This window comes from Megachile rotundata, chromosome 1, assembly GCF_050947335.1.
Source record: "Megachile rotundata isolate GNS110a chromosome 1, iyMegRotu1, whole genome shotgun sequence".
Classification (NCBI taxonomy): Eukaryota; Metazoa; Arthropoda; class Insecta; order Hymenoptera; family Megachilidae; genus Megachile; species Megachile rotundata.
In genome coordinates, this window is record NC_134983.1 from 3,903,076 (window position 1) to 3,925,517 (window position 22,442).

Below are 22,442 nucleotides of genomic sequence, written 5' to 3' on the forward strand. Positions count from 1 at the left end.
AGTGTGAGTATATTAAACTTCCTTTTCTTCTTGCATATACTAAACTTATTAAAGCTATACTAAACATCCTGGTTTTGTAATATAGTTGTTTTAAATTTTATTTTTAGTAGTACTTACAAGTTAAAAGGGCGTTGGTATAGTGTTATTATTCCGTGCTTAATGGCTTAAAATTTTATATAATAGGCCTATGCACTATGCATTCATTCTTTCACAGCTTAAATTAATTTTTTTTAAATTATTAATTATTCACATTGCAGCGCGTTTTGCGATACATACATATATATAATATGTATACATTTTAATTAGAAAAGTTCGGACTTTTATTGTATTTTCATGTTACAAACAGGGTGATTCACCTATTTAAGTATGCCATATGAATGATTAGATTGTATGAAGAGTTAGTGCATTTTCTATGTGATGACATTACATATGTATAGTGTTCTACTGTTATAAGTTCTATTAAAACAAGAAATTGAATGGTAATTAGAAAAAAATAATAGAATATATGGATTCCAAAACTAATAATTACTGAAATATGAAGTAAATTATTCATAATTCAAGTGATGCAGATTTTATATTCCGAAAAATTTATCAACATTCCTTGAAGAATGTTTGGTAATTATTACTTTCTGAACCTGTTTACCCTAACAATTATTTATTTAGCACTCAACACATTACTTATAGACTTCCACTTACTGATTACAATTACAAAACTCAAAGTGACCTTCATATTTTCATAAGAAACAAAATAGTAATAAATTAATTATTATAATTGCTTGATAGGAACTTCATAATTTTTGTTTCAACTACTTTTTCATATAATAAGTAGTGTATAAGTATATAATTTAGGTGGCATACTTAAGTAAGTCATGTATTCCATTTCTTCATAAGTCAGTAACACCAAACAATCTCAAATTTAACAAATCTATTCTGTTTTTATCTATTAAGTGAAATTTTGTTCGTTTTTAGAATTTTTCCATTTTCTTCTTTTACTTCCTTCTGTTACCTACCCGTCATCTGCTGTTATTTATATACGACGTTCCATCCCCTTTTTGCAAAGGCGAAAACGGACTCTAAAGGATTGGAACATTCTTAAGATTCTGATAAGCATATCGCTGACCACAGGATATACAAATCTATGGTAAGTATTAGATAAAATATGTATATACATTATAAAATAGAGTGTTAGTTAATTTTATATCCTAGTTAGATTAGATTCTAAAAATTAGAATGGCATTCTTCCTTTTACAATACATTTTTATTACCCTTTTTTAACACCAATATTTTCTGTCATAGGCATTTATGAAAATTAAAAATACAAATATGGATCCGTGTTTTTCTTTCAAATAACATTTAAAGAAAATAAATCAGCAAAAAACTTGATTATTTTATATGATTAATGTGATAAAACATGTGAATTTTTAATACGTGTGTACTTGCAATATTTTTCAAACAATGAAGGCACATGAGAAGATAAAAAAATATAATACTAAAAAAATGAGGAATTCTTGAAATATTTCAAAATCAAAAGTTAGCTATTTAATATAGGAATTTAAATATTTTACAGTTGAATGTTCAACATGATAACAACATATACACTTTTGCATTATAAAAGGTGCGTTTGTCTTTTTTTATTAATGGAACTGCATATTTGTTTATACAGGGTGTTACCTGTAACACTACTCATGATTCTTCTCCCACTTGCAGCCACCTTACAAAAAAAAGTTTGGAACAATATTTGCAGGGTATGAAGTGCACAATAGATATTAGTAAAGAAAATTGTGAAAACAGTTTGTTCTCTTCGCAAAGTCAAGGTCACCTTGGGTTTTTTAAATAGGAACATACATTTTTTTTTATTCATAGCTTTAGAGGACATCAAGACGAATTCAAAACATATATTACATGATATTTTTATTAACATATTACTCGATTTACAGAAGTGGAAATGTGAAATACTTAGCTTTTGACTTTGATAGTGTAACCATTATTTGGTTCCAAAGAGATTACTGAATGCAAACACGCGACTAGAATGTAAGAAAAATACACTTTATTTAATTACATGTTTAAAATGTATATCGCCTTCCATCGCGTAATATTCCGGCCTTTCACTTCACATTGTGTAATTTTGATATTCTGTGGGTTGATCCAATTGAAATACAATTGGTAGCTACTTTCCGTATTGATGTTAACGGATTTTCTTCAAAATGCAGCAGAACTTCAAACTTCTTTGCTCCAGATAAAATTTCCGAATAAATGTGTATTTTATTTTTTACGGAATTCGTTTCGCCTAGAACACTACTAAAACAAACTGTTTCTAACTTGGTATCACTATTTCAAAATTCTTCTCGGTATTTTCCTTTGCTATATCTTTTATTTTTACCGCATTCGTAATAAATGTGCACCATATCTGTTTTCTCTTGCTCCAAATAACGATGCATTGTCGAATATCACTAAATGCCTTGTAAAATAATACTGAAATAATTTTGCACGCTTTATAGTCCAAATAAATATTCTAACAATAGCAACACCAACTTAATAATAACACAAAACTACGAAATGTGTATTCTAGCTAATGAAAGTCACATTGTACATGAAATGTCAAAATACCAATAAAAAATATCGGTAATAGTATTATAATACGAAATATTCGAAAAGAAAGAATATTTTTTGACCTTGAGTTAAAAATAATTCAAATATGAAAAATTGATATATTTCCACATATTGCCAGGAAAAAATATTCATACTTTTTCCACATTCACTTTTTTGAATTCCTTAACATTTACGCAAGAAACGCTGGGTATGGCTATCTTGTGATTTCATGAAAAATAATTTTAAAATGATCCTAAAAAAAAATTAGCTAAACATTAAATTTTATAATACTCATAAAATTATATAGAAATTGTAGTATACATTTTAAGACAGAGCATTGTAAAATATGACCTTGAACCTGTCAATAATTGGATACTTTACTTACTATCTTATTTTTTATTTAATATTCAATTACATTGAAATATCACTACTAAAGTATCTAATTAAGTAATTAGTGAAGAATTTTGCAATTAGGTAATTTTTAATTATTTTTAGCATACATTATATTCATTAAAATTTAATTTTATTGTACCGAAAAATAATACAACCACTTATCGCATATGTTCCATTTATTATTTTCAACAATTTTTATCATTTTTACTTCGATATATTAGTAAAAAGAATAATTTCAATATAGTCTTACAATAATTACATAATCACATGTATTATAATAATATTATTTGAACATAATTAATTGTTAAAAAACAAATACAAATCGGTATCGAGATTTGAACCGAAAATTTCTTAAATGTTCAACCACTATTAGTACCTTTTAAACAATAAATTGTTTGCTTCCAAAACGAGATATAGGTATGTATACATACATGAAAGAAATTCAGTGGCATGGCAGTTTCATCAACGAATGAGTGTAATTGTACTTGCGAAGTTACCGATCGTAAAAAGATACAAAATGTAAATGTCATTCTTATTAATGATTGGTAATTACAGCTAACACACCTGTCCCCTACTGTTCAAGTCTAGACTTATTCAAAACTCAACGTTCAGGTTCCAATTTTTTTTATCAGAAGCAGTTGTGAATTTAACCTTTTAATTAAATTAATTGACTCAAATTAATAATCGTTCAAGGAGTCTTACATTAGAGTAAATAATAATTAAAGTTTTATGTAGTTTGCATTGTAAAATTTTACAAATCACAAGAATATGTAACTTAAAAATCATATTATAACACAGAACCATGTCCGTGAATTACGCTGAGACATTGTACGCATGCTAGAAAACAAGGCACAAAAATATTATGTGTGTACTCTTACAATGATAGTACAGTAAAACCCTTATTAAGGGACACTTTTTGAGGGATACATAAAAACTAATTACGTCATCATTAAGAGTGATCCATTTGGTTTTTCTGGGTTAAGCGTCTTTGTAAAAAATTGACTGCGCATGTCTACCTTTTATAGTTTAGGACTGCGCAGGGACTGAAGGTGAATTTAACTAATTAAATTCACGTGCATAGCACAGGCATTCCACGAGTTAGTAATCAAATGATTAATGAAAACTGGTGAAAACAAAGAAAAATTTATTAACAATCATTGTGTATTTATTGTTACCTAATAAACCCAACAGAATAAAAATTTACATATTCGAAAAAGAGAATTTGTATCAAGAGAACATGAGAATTCCTAGAATTTGACGTCACCAAAATTCCAAGAAGTAGCACGATAGATGTCTCATCATAATTTACGTCCCTCTGAAACAAATTTTCAAAAATCGTGCCTCGGTAGTTCTTGGAAACAATGTCAACAAAATTCCAAGCAATGGCACGAAAGATACCTCCTCACAACTTATGTTCTCCTCGTACAAATTTTCAAAAATCGCGCCCAGGAATTCTTGGAATTTGACGTCAACAAAATTCCAAGAAGTGGCACGACAGATGCCTCCTCACAACTTATGCTCTCCTGATACAAACTTTCAAAAATCGCGCCCAGGAATTCTTGGAATGACGTTATGAAAATTCTATGAGGCACAAAGAATATCTCCTAATAATGCATGTTATCAATATTTTCTTTTTTATTTATTATTTTTTTTAATATTTGGGGCAATTTGTGGAGATCGGAATGACGGGATTTATAAATAAATAAATATGTAAATACATGTTTTTTTTTTTCATATTTGTTTTCAAAAACTTTTGTATATCAAATGACTTAATATATTTTATTGATAGATAGGTACATTATTAACACTTAATTCTAGGACGGAATTATCATAATAATATGTACATATTAGTTTACGCTGTAATGCAGAATCTTGTAGAAAGCTAATAAAGGTCTGTTGAGAGAGTGAAGATAATGTAGCAATTAATGTGCTTCTAAAAAGTTGAAGAAAATGTTATGAATACATAAATCGGACGATTGCTTTCTTGCGCTGTATTAAATGTCATTCACATAACGCTATTTTGACATGTACTTGTCTAATCTGAACGACCCTTATGCAGGTTTGCCGCAGCGCCATCTAGTAGTAGTACGCGGAACTTTAAGTAAATGTCGTTCACATTAGGCTATTTTGACCGGCACCTGCCTAATCTGAACATCCCTTTATGAAGGTTCGACGCAGTGCCATCTAGCAGCGATACGTGGAACTATAATAGAAACTTCGCTGATGGTATATTACCGTTGAAGTGTAAATCAATTAATTACCGACAGAATCCGATCGGTACTTTACACGTGTTCATCATATTTCAGCAGTTTGGCGTTAGATGGTGCTGTTAACAGCATTTGTGGCGGTTTTTTTAAAAGATTATTTCCTTTTTTTCTCCATGTATTTATATGCGCAGCATTTTCAATAATTCCTATACTCTAATTACATCATAGTTACGAGTGGTCCTTGTAGAAAAATTACTGTGCATGTTTATTTGTTAGATTTAGGTCTGCGCAAGGGGAGCTTGGATGGTGGGCAAAGTTAAATTTATATTTTAACTGATTAATTCCCCGTGCATAGCACGGGGTGTTCCACTACTACTAATGATGAATATGCATCTACACGGAAATACTGTCTCAGTATGTTTAGTGTAGTTTTTGGTGAAGGCAGCATTACTGAATATTGATAATGTAAATGCTGTAAACATGAAAATAGTGTTTACAATATATTCCGTGGTTCCAAAAATGCGGAATATGTGTCCAGAATAGTTTGCATGCTATACCGTGTCTTGTCAGAAATATTGAAAATAATATTTTTAACAGTGGCCCATATGTCACATATGTGTCCTTTTGAAAAAAGGAGCTTGTTTTTAAAGTGACATGACATGAACGTGATGGTATTTTGAAGTTTCTTCGAAAATGTTATAAAGAAACTTAAGAATCGTAAAAATGTTTCCCAAAAATATTGTTTTTATCGGAAGAGCTCATTTCTAAAGTTTCACTTAAATCAAATATACATAGAGAATTTTAAATATAAGATAATAAAATCTTCACAGGTATATGGTTACTTTTAAAAGCATGTTACTTTGTTATTCACTTTACGTTTCAGATAGGTGATTCTAGGAATTATATAGGCAGTAACTTTGCGATTTTTATAATTGAATTTTATACTGAAATTTACATTCGATACAGATGAAAAGTCGAAAGCACATTAGAAACCTTATTCATAAGGGCGTAACAATATCAGATGAACGTTTTTTGACATAATGCATTTTTATATTGTTATGCATATTTAAATTATAATAATCAGACTGTATCTGATTGTTTATTGTACTGTTTATGTATTTATAACATATTAGAGCATAAAAAAATCCTTTAAGCACAAATTGTATGTGACAAAATAAAATAAATTTTTCTGTGTTTACATTTTATCAAAACAAGTATTTATGTAAATATTTGCAATCTTATAATAAGGATAACATTAATAAGTAAACATGAATGTAACTAGTAAAACTGAAAAGGTTAAGATAAAAGAATATCCTGTTCGTGCTGACATGTTGCAAGGTTCACTTCCTTTTCTGGATTCACAAGCACACATTTCAATTGTATAACCATTTACCTATATAAAGCAACAATTTAAGTTTAATTTTATATAAAATTGTATTCTGGCACAATGTAATTTCCTTACTCGCTTGAAAAATTCATAGGCAATATCATTTGTTTTATAAATATATATAAATAAAATATAAAATAATAAAAATTACTTAAGAATTTCTTTGTTATAATATTTAAGCTAGTTACTTACTCGTTGTTCATAGCATCCTGATGTTACGGGTATCAACTTATCTTCCGTTACTTTACCACAGAATGCTGTCGTAGTAATAACTGTAAAAACGTTACAATTTTAAAACGTATTTTTGTATTCTGATATTTTATATATAAACTGTAATATACTTACTATTATCGTTATACCAAAGGTTAAATTTTATACATACATCTGCTTTAGATGTAGTAGAACATAATTTTGTTGTATCTTTGTCATTCCAAATTTGATGTAGATCTGGTGGTATCACTAAAGTTTATGGAACATTATTATTATATTATCTTTTAATGTACTTACATTTTATTAGTAGTGAAAGAATTATTATGAAAATATAAATTTTGTCGTTTCTTTTATATTATTACTTTTTAATAAATAAAGATGGTTTTCCAAATAGTGACATTATTATTTTTATAAATATAGATAATATTACGTGATGGTATTGGGTCTTCCATGCAAGGGAAATTTGGAAGTGTTGTACAATTCTTGTCCTCTGGTATAGTGTCAGACTCAGTTGATACCCAAGTATACTTAAAGCAGTATGTTAAATCATTTGAAACATCTACAAAAGATGTCATAAATATGGTTTTTAATATTTCTATTTCAAATTCGTGAAATTTCAGATATACTTACCTAATGTCAAAGATTCAGCACAAATAATTAAAAATGTATACAAAATAATCTGGATCATTTTGAAGTATATAATGCTTGACCCCGAACACCTTAGATCACTACTTTAGAATTAAAGCTTACCTGATAAAAATAATCGCCACTATAGTAATCTATTACTTATCTGATATTTCACCTGAATCATAACACGACACTAAACTGTAATCTATGAAGTATACGTTCACTTATCTTATTATGAATGATAAAAATACATTCTTAATATTAAAACATGGTATATAAAAATTGTGTTTCATTAATAAGATCGAATTTTAAAATATTTATGATTTATTATAAAGTTAATATATATTTACATTTTTTAAAGATATAATTTCTAGCGTAATGAGGTAAGTAAAAATTAGCGATTATAAAAAGATTCATAGTCTACTAGTAAAGATAAATATCTTTTGTAAATGCTTTATACATTTTTTGTTCATGTTTAAAATGTACTTTTTGTTTATTTATAAAAGAGTTAAGTATCATGTAGGAAATTTTGTTAAAATTCATCATGCCTGGCTAATGCTTCGCCAAAATCAGTTGCCTGTGAACCAACGAAAATATCGTACTTTTCTAATATTTCATCTTTTGTAAGTTTTTGATCCGCATCTGTGTCTGCTTCAAATATTAAGTGCCGAGATTCAGCTTCTGCATGGTCAAAGTCAGCTGGAGTAATCCAAGTTTTAACCTAAAAACAAACATAATGTGAGTTAGTTGTTTCAACATGCTATTATAGCATATTAAACAAAATTATTTACCTCCTCAAAATCTAAGAAGCCATCACCATCCTTGTCTCGATACATAGAAAACTGTTCCTTTTCATTTTTTACCCATTCTGGTTCTTCTTCACCTTCAGCACCATCATACATGTCACCTGTAATATAAAAGCACTTTTAATATTAACATTTTAATATACTGATATAAACAAGCTATGACAAAAATTAAACTATGTACCAATGTATTCAGAAAGAGATATTTTGCCATCTCCATCTTTATCAATGTCTTCCATAGTTTCCAGCACAACAACATCTTTCATATGATCTGCTTCTTCTGCATGAAGAAAAGCAGCAAATTCTTCTTTTGTAAGAGCATCATCACCATCTAGATCTGCAGTTGACCAACGTCTACGATCTTTTTTCAGCATAGCCACATACGAGAAAGAATTGTCTTTAGATTTCTCATGGTTTTCTGCTTCCTGTTCATCCATATCTCCATAAACCATTGCCAAATATTCTGACCATGGAAGTTTCTCCTTTCCTTCAGGATTATGAGATTTCCATTGACGTTCAACATTATCACGTATGTAGCGTCGTTGTGTATAAAGTATCCAGTCTTTAAGCTCTTCTCCAGTAACATAACCATCTTTATCTTTGTCTATTTTATCGACTATTATTCCTAATCTTCGTGTGCTCTCTTCAGGAGTAAGCTGATCAAAAGTTTTTGCTTCTTCACCAAGGAAAGCTTCATGGTCATAAGCTGGATTATGTTGAGAGTTAATAAAATGTTCCTCTTCACTTGGTTCCTAAAATAAAACTAATGTAATGTAATATGATTTTATCATATCTGTTGTTCTTATAAAAATAAATGTGAGTTTTAATATAGATTTATAACACTGTACAGCATTAAGATATATGCTAAAAATAATTTTAATGAACATTTTTAATAGGGTACATTAATGACTCCATTATATCATTTATGTTTAAAAGATAGATTGTATTTTTAACAAGTTAAAGGACTAATAAAGTGAATACATAATTCAATGAAAACAAAGAAATAATATAATACAAAGAATATTGCACAAATATATTTTATTGTAAACAAGGTTATGTGTAGAAGAATTGTAATGTTATTAGTAAATTTTTTGCTTTCTAAAAAACTGAAAATAAAGGTCTTTTATATAGAAATTTCTGAAAAGTTTTATGTTGTTATGAACTGAAGACAAACCTTATTAACAACTCGTGTTTTGTGTTCGTTATCCGGCTTCGGGATAGCCGTCGCCAACACAGAGAAACCAATTAAAATTTGGAGAAGCATGAATTCTTGCATAACTCACTTAAACACAAGGGAATAAATTGTATCAAAAATCAGCAGATGAATGGAAATATTTAAATCTGAAATCCAAGAATAAAAATAATAATATCAACGAATAAAACCCCGGCGGCTTAACTTCTGTTCAGCTTACTCGGAACTTCCACATCAGCATAGGTTTAATGTCTTGCTTGACGCTGCATCCCCACTTCCCAGCTACATCTTCGTTTCAGAAACCATTTCTGATGCTGATGCTGAAATGCCTTTGCTCCATATCACTACCATCGTGACCGAATTACATCCATGTAGTCAGAGTGTCAGATAATTGGCAGTATCAAATCAACCCGTACATGATTATGTATGGTTGGCCCACGTGATTATTGATAAGACAATTGTATACAGAGCATGTTGCATCGAAACTTTGATGTAAATAATATTCAAATAATTTATTATTTAATAATAATTTCATATAGTAATGTAACAATTTAATTTTATTTTAATATTTTTGTGACTACGTATGTTGTACAATTTACTAATATCGTAACTTTATTCCTCTTTGTTGAGATTGTAAAAATGGAAACATTAACACTTTATGAAATATTTTGTATATTCGAAATATTTCATTGTACCTTTTACAGCGTTTATAAAACATAATTGTGGTATCATAAATAAATATCTTAATCTCATACATTCTCATTTAAGTTTATATATATATTTTCATGTATTATTATTTACAGCAGAAAATATGATCTTTAAAATAATATAATTCCGACGCCAGGGATAAGTCCATTAATAGATTAAGTAGTGTATGTTCGTATTGAATTAAATTGTAATAAAATAGTTATATATATATCTTAATAAATAATGTTAATCAATAAAGAAATATGCATGATAATTCCTTTATTCATACGAATATTTTCATTCTACTACTTTACTTCTAAATATGATTTTGGCGAATGGTAAAAAGCAGCATAATTTTTTTCAACAAATAGTATTTCTTTTCGATTTTCTTACGCGAACTTTGGAGTGCACGTGTTCGATTTGTCCCATTCTACGCTTCCGAGTATTTTATATTAGGAGCTAATTACTTAACATGTGGTTAAATAATTAATTCTATTAATTTACTGCCTGTCTACCTATGTGTTGGATAGAGGCAATGTACTCGCTGTGTATATATAGAGAAACTACAGTTGGAAACTACAGTTCTGTAACTAGCGAAGATATACAAAAATTTTATTGGGAAAAAGTAGATGTATTCACAATTTTTTTAATATTGTATTTTTCAATTTCTGAATCAGACTTGGACATATTTTATTTGAAATAAAATGAAAACTAGTAATGTGAAATAATATGTTTTGTATAAAATTTTGATTTAAGTCACTATGCACTATTCAAATGATATTTTATTTTTAGTTTCTTTTTTGTATTTATGTTTGATTTGTTATTTTATATTATATTTTTGCTACTGTTTTTATTATATTATTTTATTTTAGTTTTTGATTAGGTTTACATATTGTGTTTACATATGTAAAATCTATAGTGAAATTAGTCGTTTTAATTAATTTATTACTTTTATAAATAATATATTATTTTCAAATAATTTTCTATTTACGTTAATTAAATAATGCAAATAGAATAAATGATCTGATATAGGAGGATGTGGTAAGATTATTTTTCAATTTACTTGAACGAAAAGTACTATTCATTCATCATAAAAATTTATATATGTATATTTTTCTTTGAACAACATGTGTATATTTGTGCTTGTATGAGTGAACAGATATGAGTTAATAAAAGTATGTGAAAATAATTAAAAAATTATTTGATTAAACATTTATTCAGATGAAAAATAAAAGAATAAAATAAAAAATGTCTGCATTTCATAATCGAATATTGACATTTTCATTTGCATCAGACTATTTCCTATTTGATACTAATTTCATTCAATGACAATTTATTTTATCTTGATTTGTTTCAGAACTGAGATTCATCTAATTTTTTATGGGACATCCTGTATGTGTAATAGGAACCTTAGTTCTAATTTTAGACTAAGTTTCCTGTGGAAGATTACAAAGTAGAAGCCTAAAATTTTGTTACTTGAAAAGAAACGATTTACTTGCAGCATTAGAGTCCTATTATGTTAAATTAGCAATACTTAATTGGTAGATTCTAAATATTACTAGCTACTAATATTGCATTGCAATAATTTAATGTTTATTTCATTATATTAATATCAAACGATATATGTACATGTATATTAATCTGACAATATTAGAATAAAAATAAGGAGGAGTGGAAATTGTATAACAAAAAAATTAGATTATTTTTGTATTTTCGTATTGAACATTAAATAATATTAAGAATAATATAATAAAATTAAGTACGTTTTTTTTAGTTTCTTTAACAACAGAAATTTTTGCTAAAATATTATCACATTTTTATTTTGAATTAATTTTTATTTTAAATCCATATAGCATTCGATTTTTACTTAACTTCAACTTGATACATTTTTATTTAAGTAATCAAACACCACATGTATATTATTTTTAAGGAAATTTGATATAAATTTCAAGTTTATAAAATCCTACTTTTCTATATCTTTATTTCTAGATTTTTTCATTTTTAAATTCATTGATCCATAAATCTCTATATTTTTAAATCTCAATATCTCTATATCTCTGTATTTCTATCTGGAAATGTATCTAGATTCCTAGTATCTAAAAACACACCTATATGTATACTTTTATATATCTAGATCCTCAGATTTCTATACCTTCAAGAATCTCTATTCTCAGATTTCTATTCTTAAAATCTCTATATCTCCAGATTCTTACATTCCCAGATCCTCAGCTAATTGACATTACCCAAATCCTAACATCTCTATATTCCTAAATCCCTAGATCTCTAATAAACCATAAACTGGTATATAAATTAGAGCTATATTTCGATGAAGATCACACACATTTTGAAAAACCATCTTAATCAATTTTGTAATTTAAATTATGAATCTGAGGGCGGTTGTATGATCGATTTAGTAGTTTCTGTGTTAATCATGATTTTCTGTAATATAAATGAGTCACTTGCATCGACTCTTTTATCTAGGACGGGCTTATCCAGTTATCTTATATTTGTCAGTGATAAAGAAAATGTTGGGTGGAAGATTCAGGTATCCACGGTTGTATACGTTCATAACCACGGTATCAACGTTTTCGTACTACTTCATTAACAGATTCTTGCAAAAAAGAGAGAAGTTTAGTTGTGTTTCTGTTTATAAATTCATCGAAGATAATACATAGTGCGAGGAAAAAAATCAATCATTGAACGATGGCTGGTAAAAGCGGGCCTAAGCTAGAGCAGCGAATTCAGTGTGTAAAATTTACCATCTTCTGCTTGAATGCTATCATATGGGTAAGGAAAAAATGAGAACAAACATAATTGCGTGCAATTGACGATAAACTGTTGTTTTAATCGACGACATGAAAAGGCGACTCACCTTCAATTCATTTTAAAATCTAGATAAATTAAATTTTCTATAGATTGCTATTTTATTTCATCACTAGGTTGTGACGTAAGATCATGCCATTTCCTTTTCCTATTAAACAGTTTTGCAAAAACGAACGATACAATCATATGAAACGACTTCATTTTACTTTTTCTAAAATACAATGTTTTTTGTTCTTTTAATATCTTTTTAGCTGTTATAGCTTTTTTGCTACAGATTGAGATTGCGATTTAAATAATCGTATTTAATAAAACTGTTTTAAATGAAAATTACTTCTATTTGCTACAAATTCTGTTTTTTTTCGTGAACATTTTATATTATTATTATTTTCCTTTATTTAGTATTGTGTTAATTTTTTAAGCTACACATAGATACTTTAAGGTATCTTTCTTTTTTATTATAATTAGTTTGTTGCGGGGTATGATATTCTTACTCTCATTGTCGTTAATGGACCATTACGCAAATGTATTTCTATAGGCAATTTAAATTGTAATGTTTCTTATTGCCACATACATCCTTGTTACGCTTGACTCAATGTGAGTCAGTTCACGTTGCGTGCCAATCATATCTGTTTTTATCAGTGTGATGAATACGCGACTTCGACAAATCAAAGGCTGGAAAACCAAAAGTTAAAAATTAGGATACACGATAAACTATATTCAATGTCACTTTTTTACGTGCTAATTAATCTGTCTTTGATAGGATCTCTTCGTTAATTTTTGTTTAACGATTTAATAATGACAAAGCCGAAAGAAGATGGGCTTAAAAGTTATGAAATTCTACAAGAAATGATTATAATTTGTATTATAAGATATAACTGATAAAGAGAAAAGTTGCCAAGATACTAAGTGGATTAAGCTACTTTTGACGATTCAAAAAATCAAGGCCTTTTGCTTCATCTTAAATAAGTACAGTATTAAAAATAAAACGAAATTGGTTTTAATACGAAATTTAATTTTTATAATGAGTTTACAGCCAATCTGGCGATAAAGGAGATAAATGATAAAGTAAACAAAATTTAACGATGCATAACAAATTCCACAATGTAATTCTTTACATTTCGAAGAATAAACTAAAAGGTTTCATACAAAATTTAATGTTTAAATTGAGTTTACAGCCAGTCATGTGAATCACTGCCGTGTAGTAATTAAATTTATACAAGTAATAATTTATTGTTACTATTATTGTTACTATTGATCTTTGAGAAGATCCAGAAGTATTAACAAATTGTAATTTGTTGATGCAGTAATTCATATCGTGTTTCGTTACTTTTCATGATAGTCTGTTGATGTAATGCAATTTTTGGCAAGATTGTAGGTAGAAATTGTTACAATTTGTATATTTAAACGAAAACGCGCTGCATGATGATCGCCTTCTAACAAAATTTGTTAAAAATGTTTGAAAATACTACGAGCAGTTGCAGCAAAGTGAAGAAACAGGCTAATTATAATGTAAAAACATAGCTGTACATATAATGCAGACACCGTAAGCTGCAGTTTTGAAACTTTTACTTTTATACTCAAAACATTGTAAAGTATTATTTTTTTTCAAAATTACGTTTTTTTTTTGCGTCGCTTAAAAGTTTCATTATGCTTTTTAAATTTAAATATTTGTAGCAGTAACATATTGGCGATAATTAAATTTTCAACATATACAGCTGGAGATAAAAAAAATTTGAAATAATAACAGTAAAGTACAGGAGGTACGATTTAAGAAGCTAGCATGCATTTAGAAAATTTCTACTATATAGTTTTCTTTGTTAATAATAGCAAAGTATTTAATCACTTTGTTTATTAGAATGTATGTATGAATCATATAAACTTGATTATATCAGTTAATATCAGCAGTTAGACTACAAACCTCTTTTAATTAAAATTTGGAAAAAGGAATTCTCTTTCAAAAATTTAGGCATCTGCAAAATTTAGGATTTAAAAATTTTCAAAGTTAAGGATATAGGAATTTTGGAATTTGCGAATTCGAAAATTTGGCGATTTGAAAATTTAATAATTTGAAAAAATACAAAATTGACAATTAAGAAATTTGAGATTTTGGCAACGCCAACAGGGTATTAAGAAATAGAAAAATTTGAAAATTTGGCAATAGGAATTCTGTGAATTGGAAAAGTAGTAATTTAAGACTTAAAAGTTTTAATAATGTGTTAACACTGAAATTTAGGAATGTGAGAATTTAGACATTTAGAAATTCCATAAATTGGAAAATTAAGAGATTTAATAACGTGTTAATTTGAAAATTTAGGAATGTGGGAATTAACAAATTGGAGAACTTCGGAAGTAAGAGTTCTGGTAATTTATTAATTTAAAAATTTGGAAATGTAATGATGTGAGAGATGAGAAATATAGGTTACAGTATATAATGTTTACAAAACGAATTAAATTATTTAGTTTCTATGAAATGTCAATAATTTTGATTAAATGATAACTTCAATAAGTTATTAAATAATAACTTTAGAGTCTTGATTGTAATAATAATAGCAATCATCAATGTCATACCAGACTATTAAAATTTACCAAAAACTGAAAATTGTTAAAGAACAATATACAAATATTTCTTGGCAGTAATATATTTATATGCAATTATAACGTTACAAATATTTTCAGAAGTTTTATTCATTTTTCAGCTGCTCGGCTGTGCAATGTTTGGATTGTGCATGTGGCTGAGATTGGATCCAGGTTTTCAAGAATGGGTCGATTTCCTCGATATGTATGAATTTTACATCGGAATTTACATTTTACTTGCTGCTTCGTTATTCGTTGTAATTGTTACATTCATCGGCTGTGGCGTTGCTCTGATGGAACACATTCTTGGCCTTTACGTTGTAAGATATAAATGTTTAATTATTTTTAATTACAAAAATATGCCGCTATCACAGATTTGTCTAACGGCAACATAACCAGAGTTCACTGCAACATAATTAACGCTGTTGAAAATAGTTTCTAAAATGTCATAAAGAATATTAGCGTTAATCATTCGTATACAGTGATGGGTAGATCAAATGATTGCAGAATAGTTCATGAGTTTATATTTGTGTGGTGCTGACAATTACAAAGTATAGAAAATCTATGGACATTTTAAAATTTCAAGTTTAAAAATTTAGTAATATAGTAATTTGGAAATTCATGAAGTTGGGAAGCTACAAGTTTGGAATTTTAAAAATAAAAAACATTTCAATTTAGAAATTTGGTAATTTGAAAGTTTCAGATTTAGAAATGTAAAAATTACAAATTTTTAAGTTCAGAAATGCAGGAATGTAGCAATTTAGACTTTGAATATTTCGAAGTCGAGAAATATCGAAATATAATATTTTTATATTTAAAAAAATAGAAATTTGTAAGTTTGAAAAGGTAGAAAATTAGAAAATTAGCAATATAGAAATCTGACAATTTCGAAGTTTGAAGATTTGAAACCTTAAAAATATATAAATGTGGAAATTTCGAAATTTAAAAATTTTGGAGATTAGAAAATTAGCGATTTTAAATTTCCAATTTTACAATAACTAAAATTGCTAATTCTGAATTTGAAAATATAGAACTACATATAGAAATATGGAAATATGGAAATATAGAACTATAAAACTATAAAACTATAAAACTATAAAACTATAAAACTATAAAACTATAGAGCTATAGGAATGTATCAATATAAAAATGTATATCCTTCGAAAGATAACAAATTTGGAAACAAAACATTTAAATTCACAAACTTGGAAACTTAGAAATTTTGCAAGCAATTAAATCTTTATGTTTACTAATTTTTTAATCTTCAAACTGGCGCAATTGACCTCTCAGCAGCGCTATCTGTTGTTCTAACATATACTTTTTAATTCATTTTTACTATCAATATAGCTTACATTATAATCTTTAATTATTCTAATTTAACATTAAGTTTTCTGAAATTTTATAAAAATATCTACTATTTCTTTTCTTTAAATACCATCGCTGTCACGTCAATTCTAAACTTTAAATGTGTTGATTCTTTCAGTATGTAGGCCTGCAATTACTTTCTTACGTCCTTGGCCTCGTAGGAACAGCAATTCTTCTCGATTATTCCACCTACGACAGTAAAATTCAACCACTTATACGAAGATCTATGACTTCGCTCATCAGCAGGTCCCAAGATGATAGAGCGACGTATATTTTACAACTGATTCAAGAAAGTGTAAGAGAACGTATTTATAAGATATTATAATAATTGTACAACTGTAAATTCTTACTCTATATACAGGGTGATATCTCTAACACAGTGCACAATTTTTTATTCACTTGCATCCACCTGATAAAAAAGAGTTAAGAACCAAAATTGCAGGGTATAGAGTGTAAAATAGATATTAGTAAACAACAATTTGAAAATAGTTTAATTTCGTAGCGAAATCGAGGTCATCTTAGGTTTTACAAAGAGAAACAAAAATTTGATACTTAAGGGATTATCTAATACAACCGCGTGATTTAGAACATAGGAAAAATGCACTTTATGTAATTACGCTTTCAAATTGCATTCCGCCTTCTGCGGTAATAATAACATATTAAAATATTAGTTATGTTAATCAAAATATCACGTGACATATGTTTTGAATTTGTCTTAATGTCTTTTACAATAAAAAGAAAAATTTCTATTTGTAAAACCTTAAGTGACTTCGATTTCATAAAGAAAAGAAACTGTTTTCGAGATATTTTTTACTGAAATTTATTCTATGTATACTTCATACTCTGTTTTGTCCTAATATTTTTTGTTGGATGATTGCAAGTGAGTCACCTTATGTACGTATAAATTTACTATATTATTATCAAATTAAAATATTTCATTATAACTTCGAAATCCTAAGTTTCAAACTAACCAGGAACAAATTTAACGAAGAGATTTTAAAATAGATTGGATGCTGTGGTGCTGATGGACCCATGGATTACTTGACTTTGAGGAGGCCGTTGCCAACGGAGTGTCGAAATTCTGTTACCGGAAATGCTTATTTCCACGGATGCGTTGAAGAGATTTCATGGTTTTTGGAAGGCAGATCAGGCTGGGTGGCGGGTTTGGCATTAGCTTTGTGTGTACTTCATGTAAGAATTTTAAGACTTCTTTTACATTTACATAATATTAGAAATGAGGGGTGTTTCGTTAAGAAGTATTGAATTTCGTCGTCATTTCTTTTGTGACAATTTTCGAGGTATAAAATGTAATTATAAATTCAATGTTGCTGTTGTGGTTATTATAAAATCAATAATTAATTGTACAAAATATTAGTTAAGGCAGTACTTTTCAAATTTACATGGTCTAAAACCTATTTTCGAAAACTATAATTTACTTATTTGCTTATAAATTATAATTTTGTTGAACTTTGCAATTCCAAAGTTCTAAAGTTCCAAAGTCGTGATGTTAAAAAATTTCAAATTTCCAATGATTAAAAGTTTAAAGATTTCATAACCCAAAGTTTAAAAAACCAAAATTTTCAAATTTCTGAGTTTCAATAATTTAAAAATTTCAAGAGGTTATTGAATCCGGAGTGTTTATTCGATGAGTAAATTTCTATTAATATACATCCTCCTATTTTAATAATTAACATGTTATTTGATCTATTTTTTAGGTTTCAGTATTAATATATTTTCCGTTTAAGTGCTGTATATTTGGTGCTAAAAATATCAACTTTTTAAATTTATTTTTTGATCTACAATCGAAACACCTTTTATAATTATTACAACATTATTATTTGTTCGAAGTTGTATTATTTGTTTAATAATGGATCTAATTTTGCAGATCGTAATCGCCGCCCTCAGTTTAACGCTCGTCCGAGCCATTCAAAAGGAAGAACAACATATAGTTTCATATAAACGTTAATTGTTACTAAGTCAACGATAACTTTTTCGTTGCCTTCTTTATACATTGTCAAGCTTGATATAAAAAATTCACCTTATGAAGCGGAATTTATATAAAAGTGAATACAGCAAAAACAATGACACACTTTTGACGGAAATATGTAGCGTGCAATAAGTTCTGTTAACATTCATAACAATTATACAGGGAATATCATTTTTTCTAAATCCATATGTAAGCTGTTGTGCCTAGGGACACTTTTTAATGTTCATAATATTGTAATCAAAATGAATTATGAAGAACTACAACTGCCTTAGGTACATTTCAATCTTCATCAGAAAAAACAATTACAAATTTTGGCCGAACATTTAATATAATACTTCACTAAATTAATTTTATACTTAAAGTGTAATACATAGTTGCATACATAGTTTCTAACTCTCTACAGCTTTGATCAAATTTATAACTTTGTTTGTATAATTCAACAAAATTGCAAGACACTGAAAATACAGAGACGCTCTATAATATCAAACAGGCAATCATTTACAATTACAGCTGACTAGATGATGTCGCTGTAAGATTGGTATAGAAGAATAGATACAATAATAACATAATTCCTTGTTATTTTTAACAAATAACATTAAGTATAACACTTTATATTAAATATAAAAAAGTGCTATATTTAACATCCTTAAGTACAATTATCTTCCTTTACATTCTTTGAAATATAATTTTCAAATATAATTTAATTATATACTTAACAAACTAATCATGCTTTACCTCACATAATCTTATTTCGGTTAGTAAATCGATTCGACTCGATTTCTTACACACGGTAGAGTAATATCTTCAATTTTCAAGCGAACTCAAGATCTCGACATACTGTACGTATTTTTAGCCTTGGAACAGAAAAATTCAAGCGGTAATGTTCATAAACATTGTACCCAGATACAGCGTTGTTCTAACTTTAGATTTTCGAACGCATGTTTTCATTACTGCCATGTTACCGTTCATCAATGTACTGTACGAGAATGTAACATGTTTTATAGAATGTAAAACTTCGTTAAATGACATTAGCATTTATTATTATGTACATTTACATCATACCAGACTAATTGTTTCTTCTTTCATATGATTAAATGTTGACCATGGACAAATAATGTTAGAAGAACTATTGGAATAATGATAGGTATGACTATATTTATTGTTTTTACTTCCACTGCTATTTTTACATAGGTATATATTTTCATGTATATTGTATCCCATTTGAACCTTCTTACTTATCTATGAAATTATTATACAATAATAGTGGCGGATATGAAGAATTATCCTTCAAGGTTGAAATTTAGAGCCTTCAAGGATTAAATTTTGGTAGTTTGCAACTATAGAAAAAATATATACACAACTTTGATTGTAAACAAAAAATGTATTATTTTATTGTTTGAAAATAAAATGATGTACTGAACATTTTTAAAATAAAAATAAATTGGACTTGATACAGGTGCTCGATTCTGATGATAGAATTAAGATTATGGAATTGTACCCAGGTTTACGTGCTTTTTTTATAGAAATTTCGGAATTTAGATAATCGAGGATTGAACATTTTTAAATTCGTAAATTTAAAAACACAGAAACGTGAAAATTGGGAGTTTGGAAACTGGGGAATGTGAAGATTTGAAAATTTGGGATTTGAATACATAAAAATTAAACAATTTGAAAACTTGGAAATTAGAAAATTTTGAAATAGGGTAAATGGGACTTGAAAATTTTTAAATTCGAATTCTAGTAAATTAAAATTTATAGAAAGTTGATGTCTGGAAATGAAAAATTTTGAAATATTCAGATATGAAGATTTTAGAGCTTCAAAATGAAGATTTGAAAATTTCGAAATTCAAGGATTTGAAAATTAAGTATTTTTTTAGTTTCATCTTTAGCTTCCTTTTGCATATATGGAGGTTCGGCTACTGGTGGGTATAATTTCAAGGGGAGGTAGCTGGGGTAATACTAAACAATTTTTCTTTACCAAAATGTTGACTGAGGTTTAGTTTTTGAATTATTAACGAAACACGCCAATCAGAGCGTGAGAATAATGTGCGCTCGGACTCGAGAGCGACAGCTACGAGCTTGACGGCTGAGCGTGATCGTGAACAAGTATGTTTTCACTGTGACCGTATAATTGCTAACAGAAAACTCCTACGTCAAAGTTAAATCAAATAACAAGTAAAATAATCAAGAATAAGAACGGATTATGAATTATTTACATATAGGAGATAAACCAATTATTTGTTAATAACTTCATTCGAGTGAATCGAATTTGTTCGATACTTGTATTCGGTATTCGAAAGGAATAAGAAATAAAATATCGAAAATTGTTCTTGTCGTTCGTTACAAAAATACAAAGTAACAGATTCGCACACTTTGAAAGAAAAATAACTTCTCTATTCGTCAAAAAAGATTTTAAATGTAATAATTAATAAAATTAACATCTGTCTACTTTAAATGGAAAAAACATGTCGACACAGTCGACTTTATACCGAAATTGCATCTTTAGATAAAGAAAAATTGCGGAACTATCGTATCAATTGGAACCGATTTTACACCACCCTTAATGTTTGAAATTAAAATTCAAAGTACTGGTGAATATTTGTTATTTATAATGATAAATAGTACGTCTTTACTTATATTAAAAAAAAATGTGACAGAAAAATTGGTGAGAATTAAAAAAGAAACATGAATTTCAATGCATAGAGTTATAATTTAACAAACGTTTACTTAAAAATTTAAAATAATATAAAAAAAAAGAAAGAAAAACGAAAGATACATTGGTTAGCAACATATGTAAATAAATTAATAAAATCATTTATAAAGTGCTGTTCCGAACGTGCGACGGAACACAATAGGGGAGAATTTCGTAGGTAGTTTATGATGGGTCCGGGTCTAACAGTTATTTGTAAAAGACAAATTTTAGCTATCACCAGCAATTAAGTTTTATATTTCTTCAAACAATGCCTTTAGAATTTCTAACTTTCATTTCGTTTTCAATAATTACTCCATCATAAACGGGGTTTTTCTCGAAGGGTCACTGAGGTCGGGCCTCGGTTCTTTCCTAGCGGTACATTTCAGGACAACGTGCGTGTTACCTGGAGGGAAAAACCCCGGCGTTGCTGACCTTCGAGATCCTCCCGTACTTACCGGTATTTTTCCCACCCTATTCCAAAAAAGGCGTGCTCAGGGCGCAAGAGAGGGTGGGCCAAAGTCAAGGGGCATGTTGATTGGAAAATCAATGTTTTTAATGAGAACCAATCAGCACGCCTTCTTGCAATTCCGACGTTTCGAGGAAGCGAAGACGAAACGTTTTGTCAGAATGAATATTAAAGTCAATCGTTTCGGACTTAAGAATTAACAGACAGGTCATTCGTTTCGGACGTCCAATCTAACGTCAACCGTTTTTGAATTTTGATATACGAGTCAATAATTGCCGTCGTACGAAAATGTATTCAAACGCGCAATATTTCGCCATGATTTGGACCTACGTTCGATGTAATGAGAATGCGGAAGAAGCTGCCCGGCAGTATGCAGAGGAGTATCCTGGTCAAGATTTACCGTCGCCTGATTCGTTTAGACAATTAGCCGCACGGTTACG

At 28.3% G+C, this 22,442-nt stretch overlaps 3 protein-coding genes across 4 annotated transcripts; 1 reads left to right on the plus strand and 2 right to left on the minus strand.

Annotated features, from left to right (window-relative positions):
* Nucleotides 1–9: 9 nt before the first annotated feature.
* On the plus strand, nucleotides 10–20,295 carry Tsp2A (tetraspanin 2A). 2 transcript variants are annotated; one of them, XM_076536243.1, is made up of 6 exons: nucleotides 10–479; nucleotides 970–1,141; nucleotides 15,615–15,812; nucleotides 16,976–17,152; nucleotides 17,863–18,048; nucleotides 18,743–20,295. In XM_076536243.1, exons 2-6 carry the CDS (start codon nucleotides 1,139–1,141, stop codon nucleotides 18,821–18,823), a joined length of 645 nt encoding a protein of 214 aa, XP_076392358.1. In that variant the 5' UTR covers nucleotides 10–479; nucleotides 970–1,138; the 3' UTR covers nucleotides 18,824–20,295. The 2 variants fall into 2 exon arrangements, with proteins under 2 accessions (XP_076392358.1, XP_003704567.1); XM_003704519.3 differs by lacking the exons at nucleotides 10–479; nucleotides 970–1,141 and adding an exon at nucleotides 12,511–12,882.
* On the minus strand, nucleotides 4,666–7,671 carry LOC100877326 (uncharacterized). Its single transcript, XM_003704532.3, has 5 exons — nucleotides 7,417–7,671; nucleotides 7,217–7,345; nucleotides 6,922–7,035; nucleotides 6,769–6,848; nucleotides 4,666–6,582 (listed from the first exon to the last, which is right to left on the minus strand). The coding sequence occupies exons 1-5, from the start codon at nucleotides 7,472–7,474 to the stop codon at nucleotides 6,445–6,447; spliced, it is 519 nt and encodes a 172-aa protein (XP_003704580.1). The 5' UTR covers nucleotides 7,475–7,671; the 3' UTR covers nucleotides 4,666–6,444.
* On the minus strand, nucleotides 7,720–9,815 carry scf (Calumenin B scf). Its single transcript, XM_003704520.3, has 5 exons — nucleotides 9,629–9,815; nucleotides 9,391–9,557; nucleotides 8,401–8,968; nucleotides 8,205–8,320; nucleotides 7,720–8,134 (listed from the first exon to the last, which is right to left on the minus strand). Exons 2-5 carry the CDS (start codon nucleotides 9,490–9,492, stop codon nucleotides 7,946–7,948), a joined length of 975 nt encoding a protein of 324 aa, XP_003704568.1. The 5' UTR covers nucleotides 9,493–9,557; nucleotides 9,629–9,815; the 3' UTR covers nucleotides 7,720–7,945.
* Nucleotides 20,296–22,442: the final 2,147 nt, after the last annotated feature.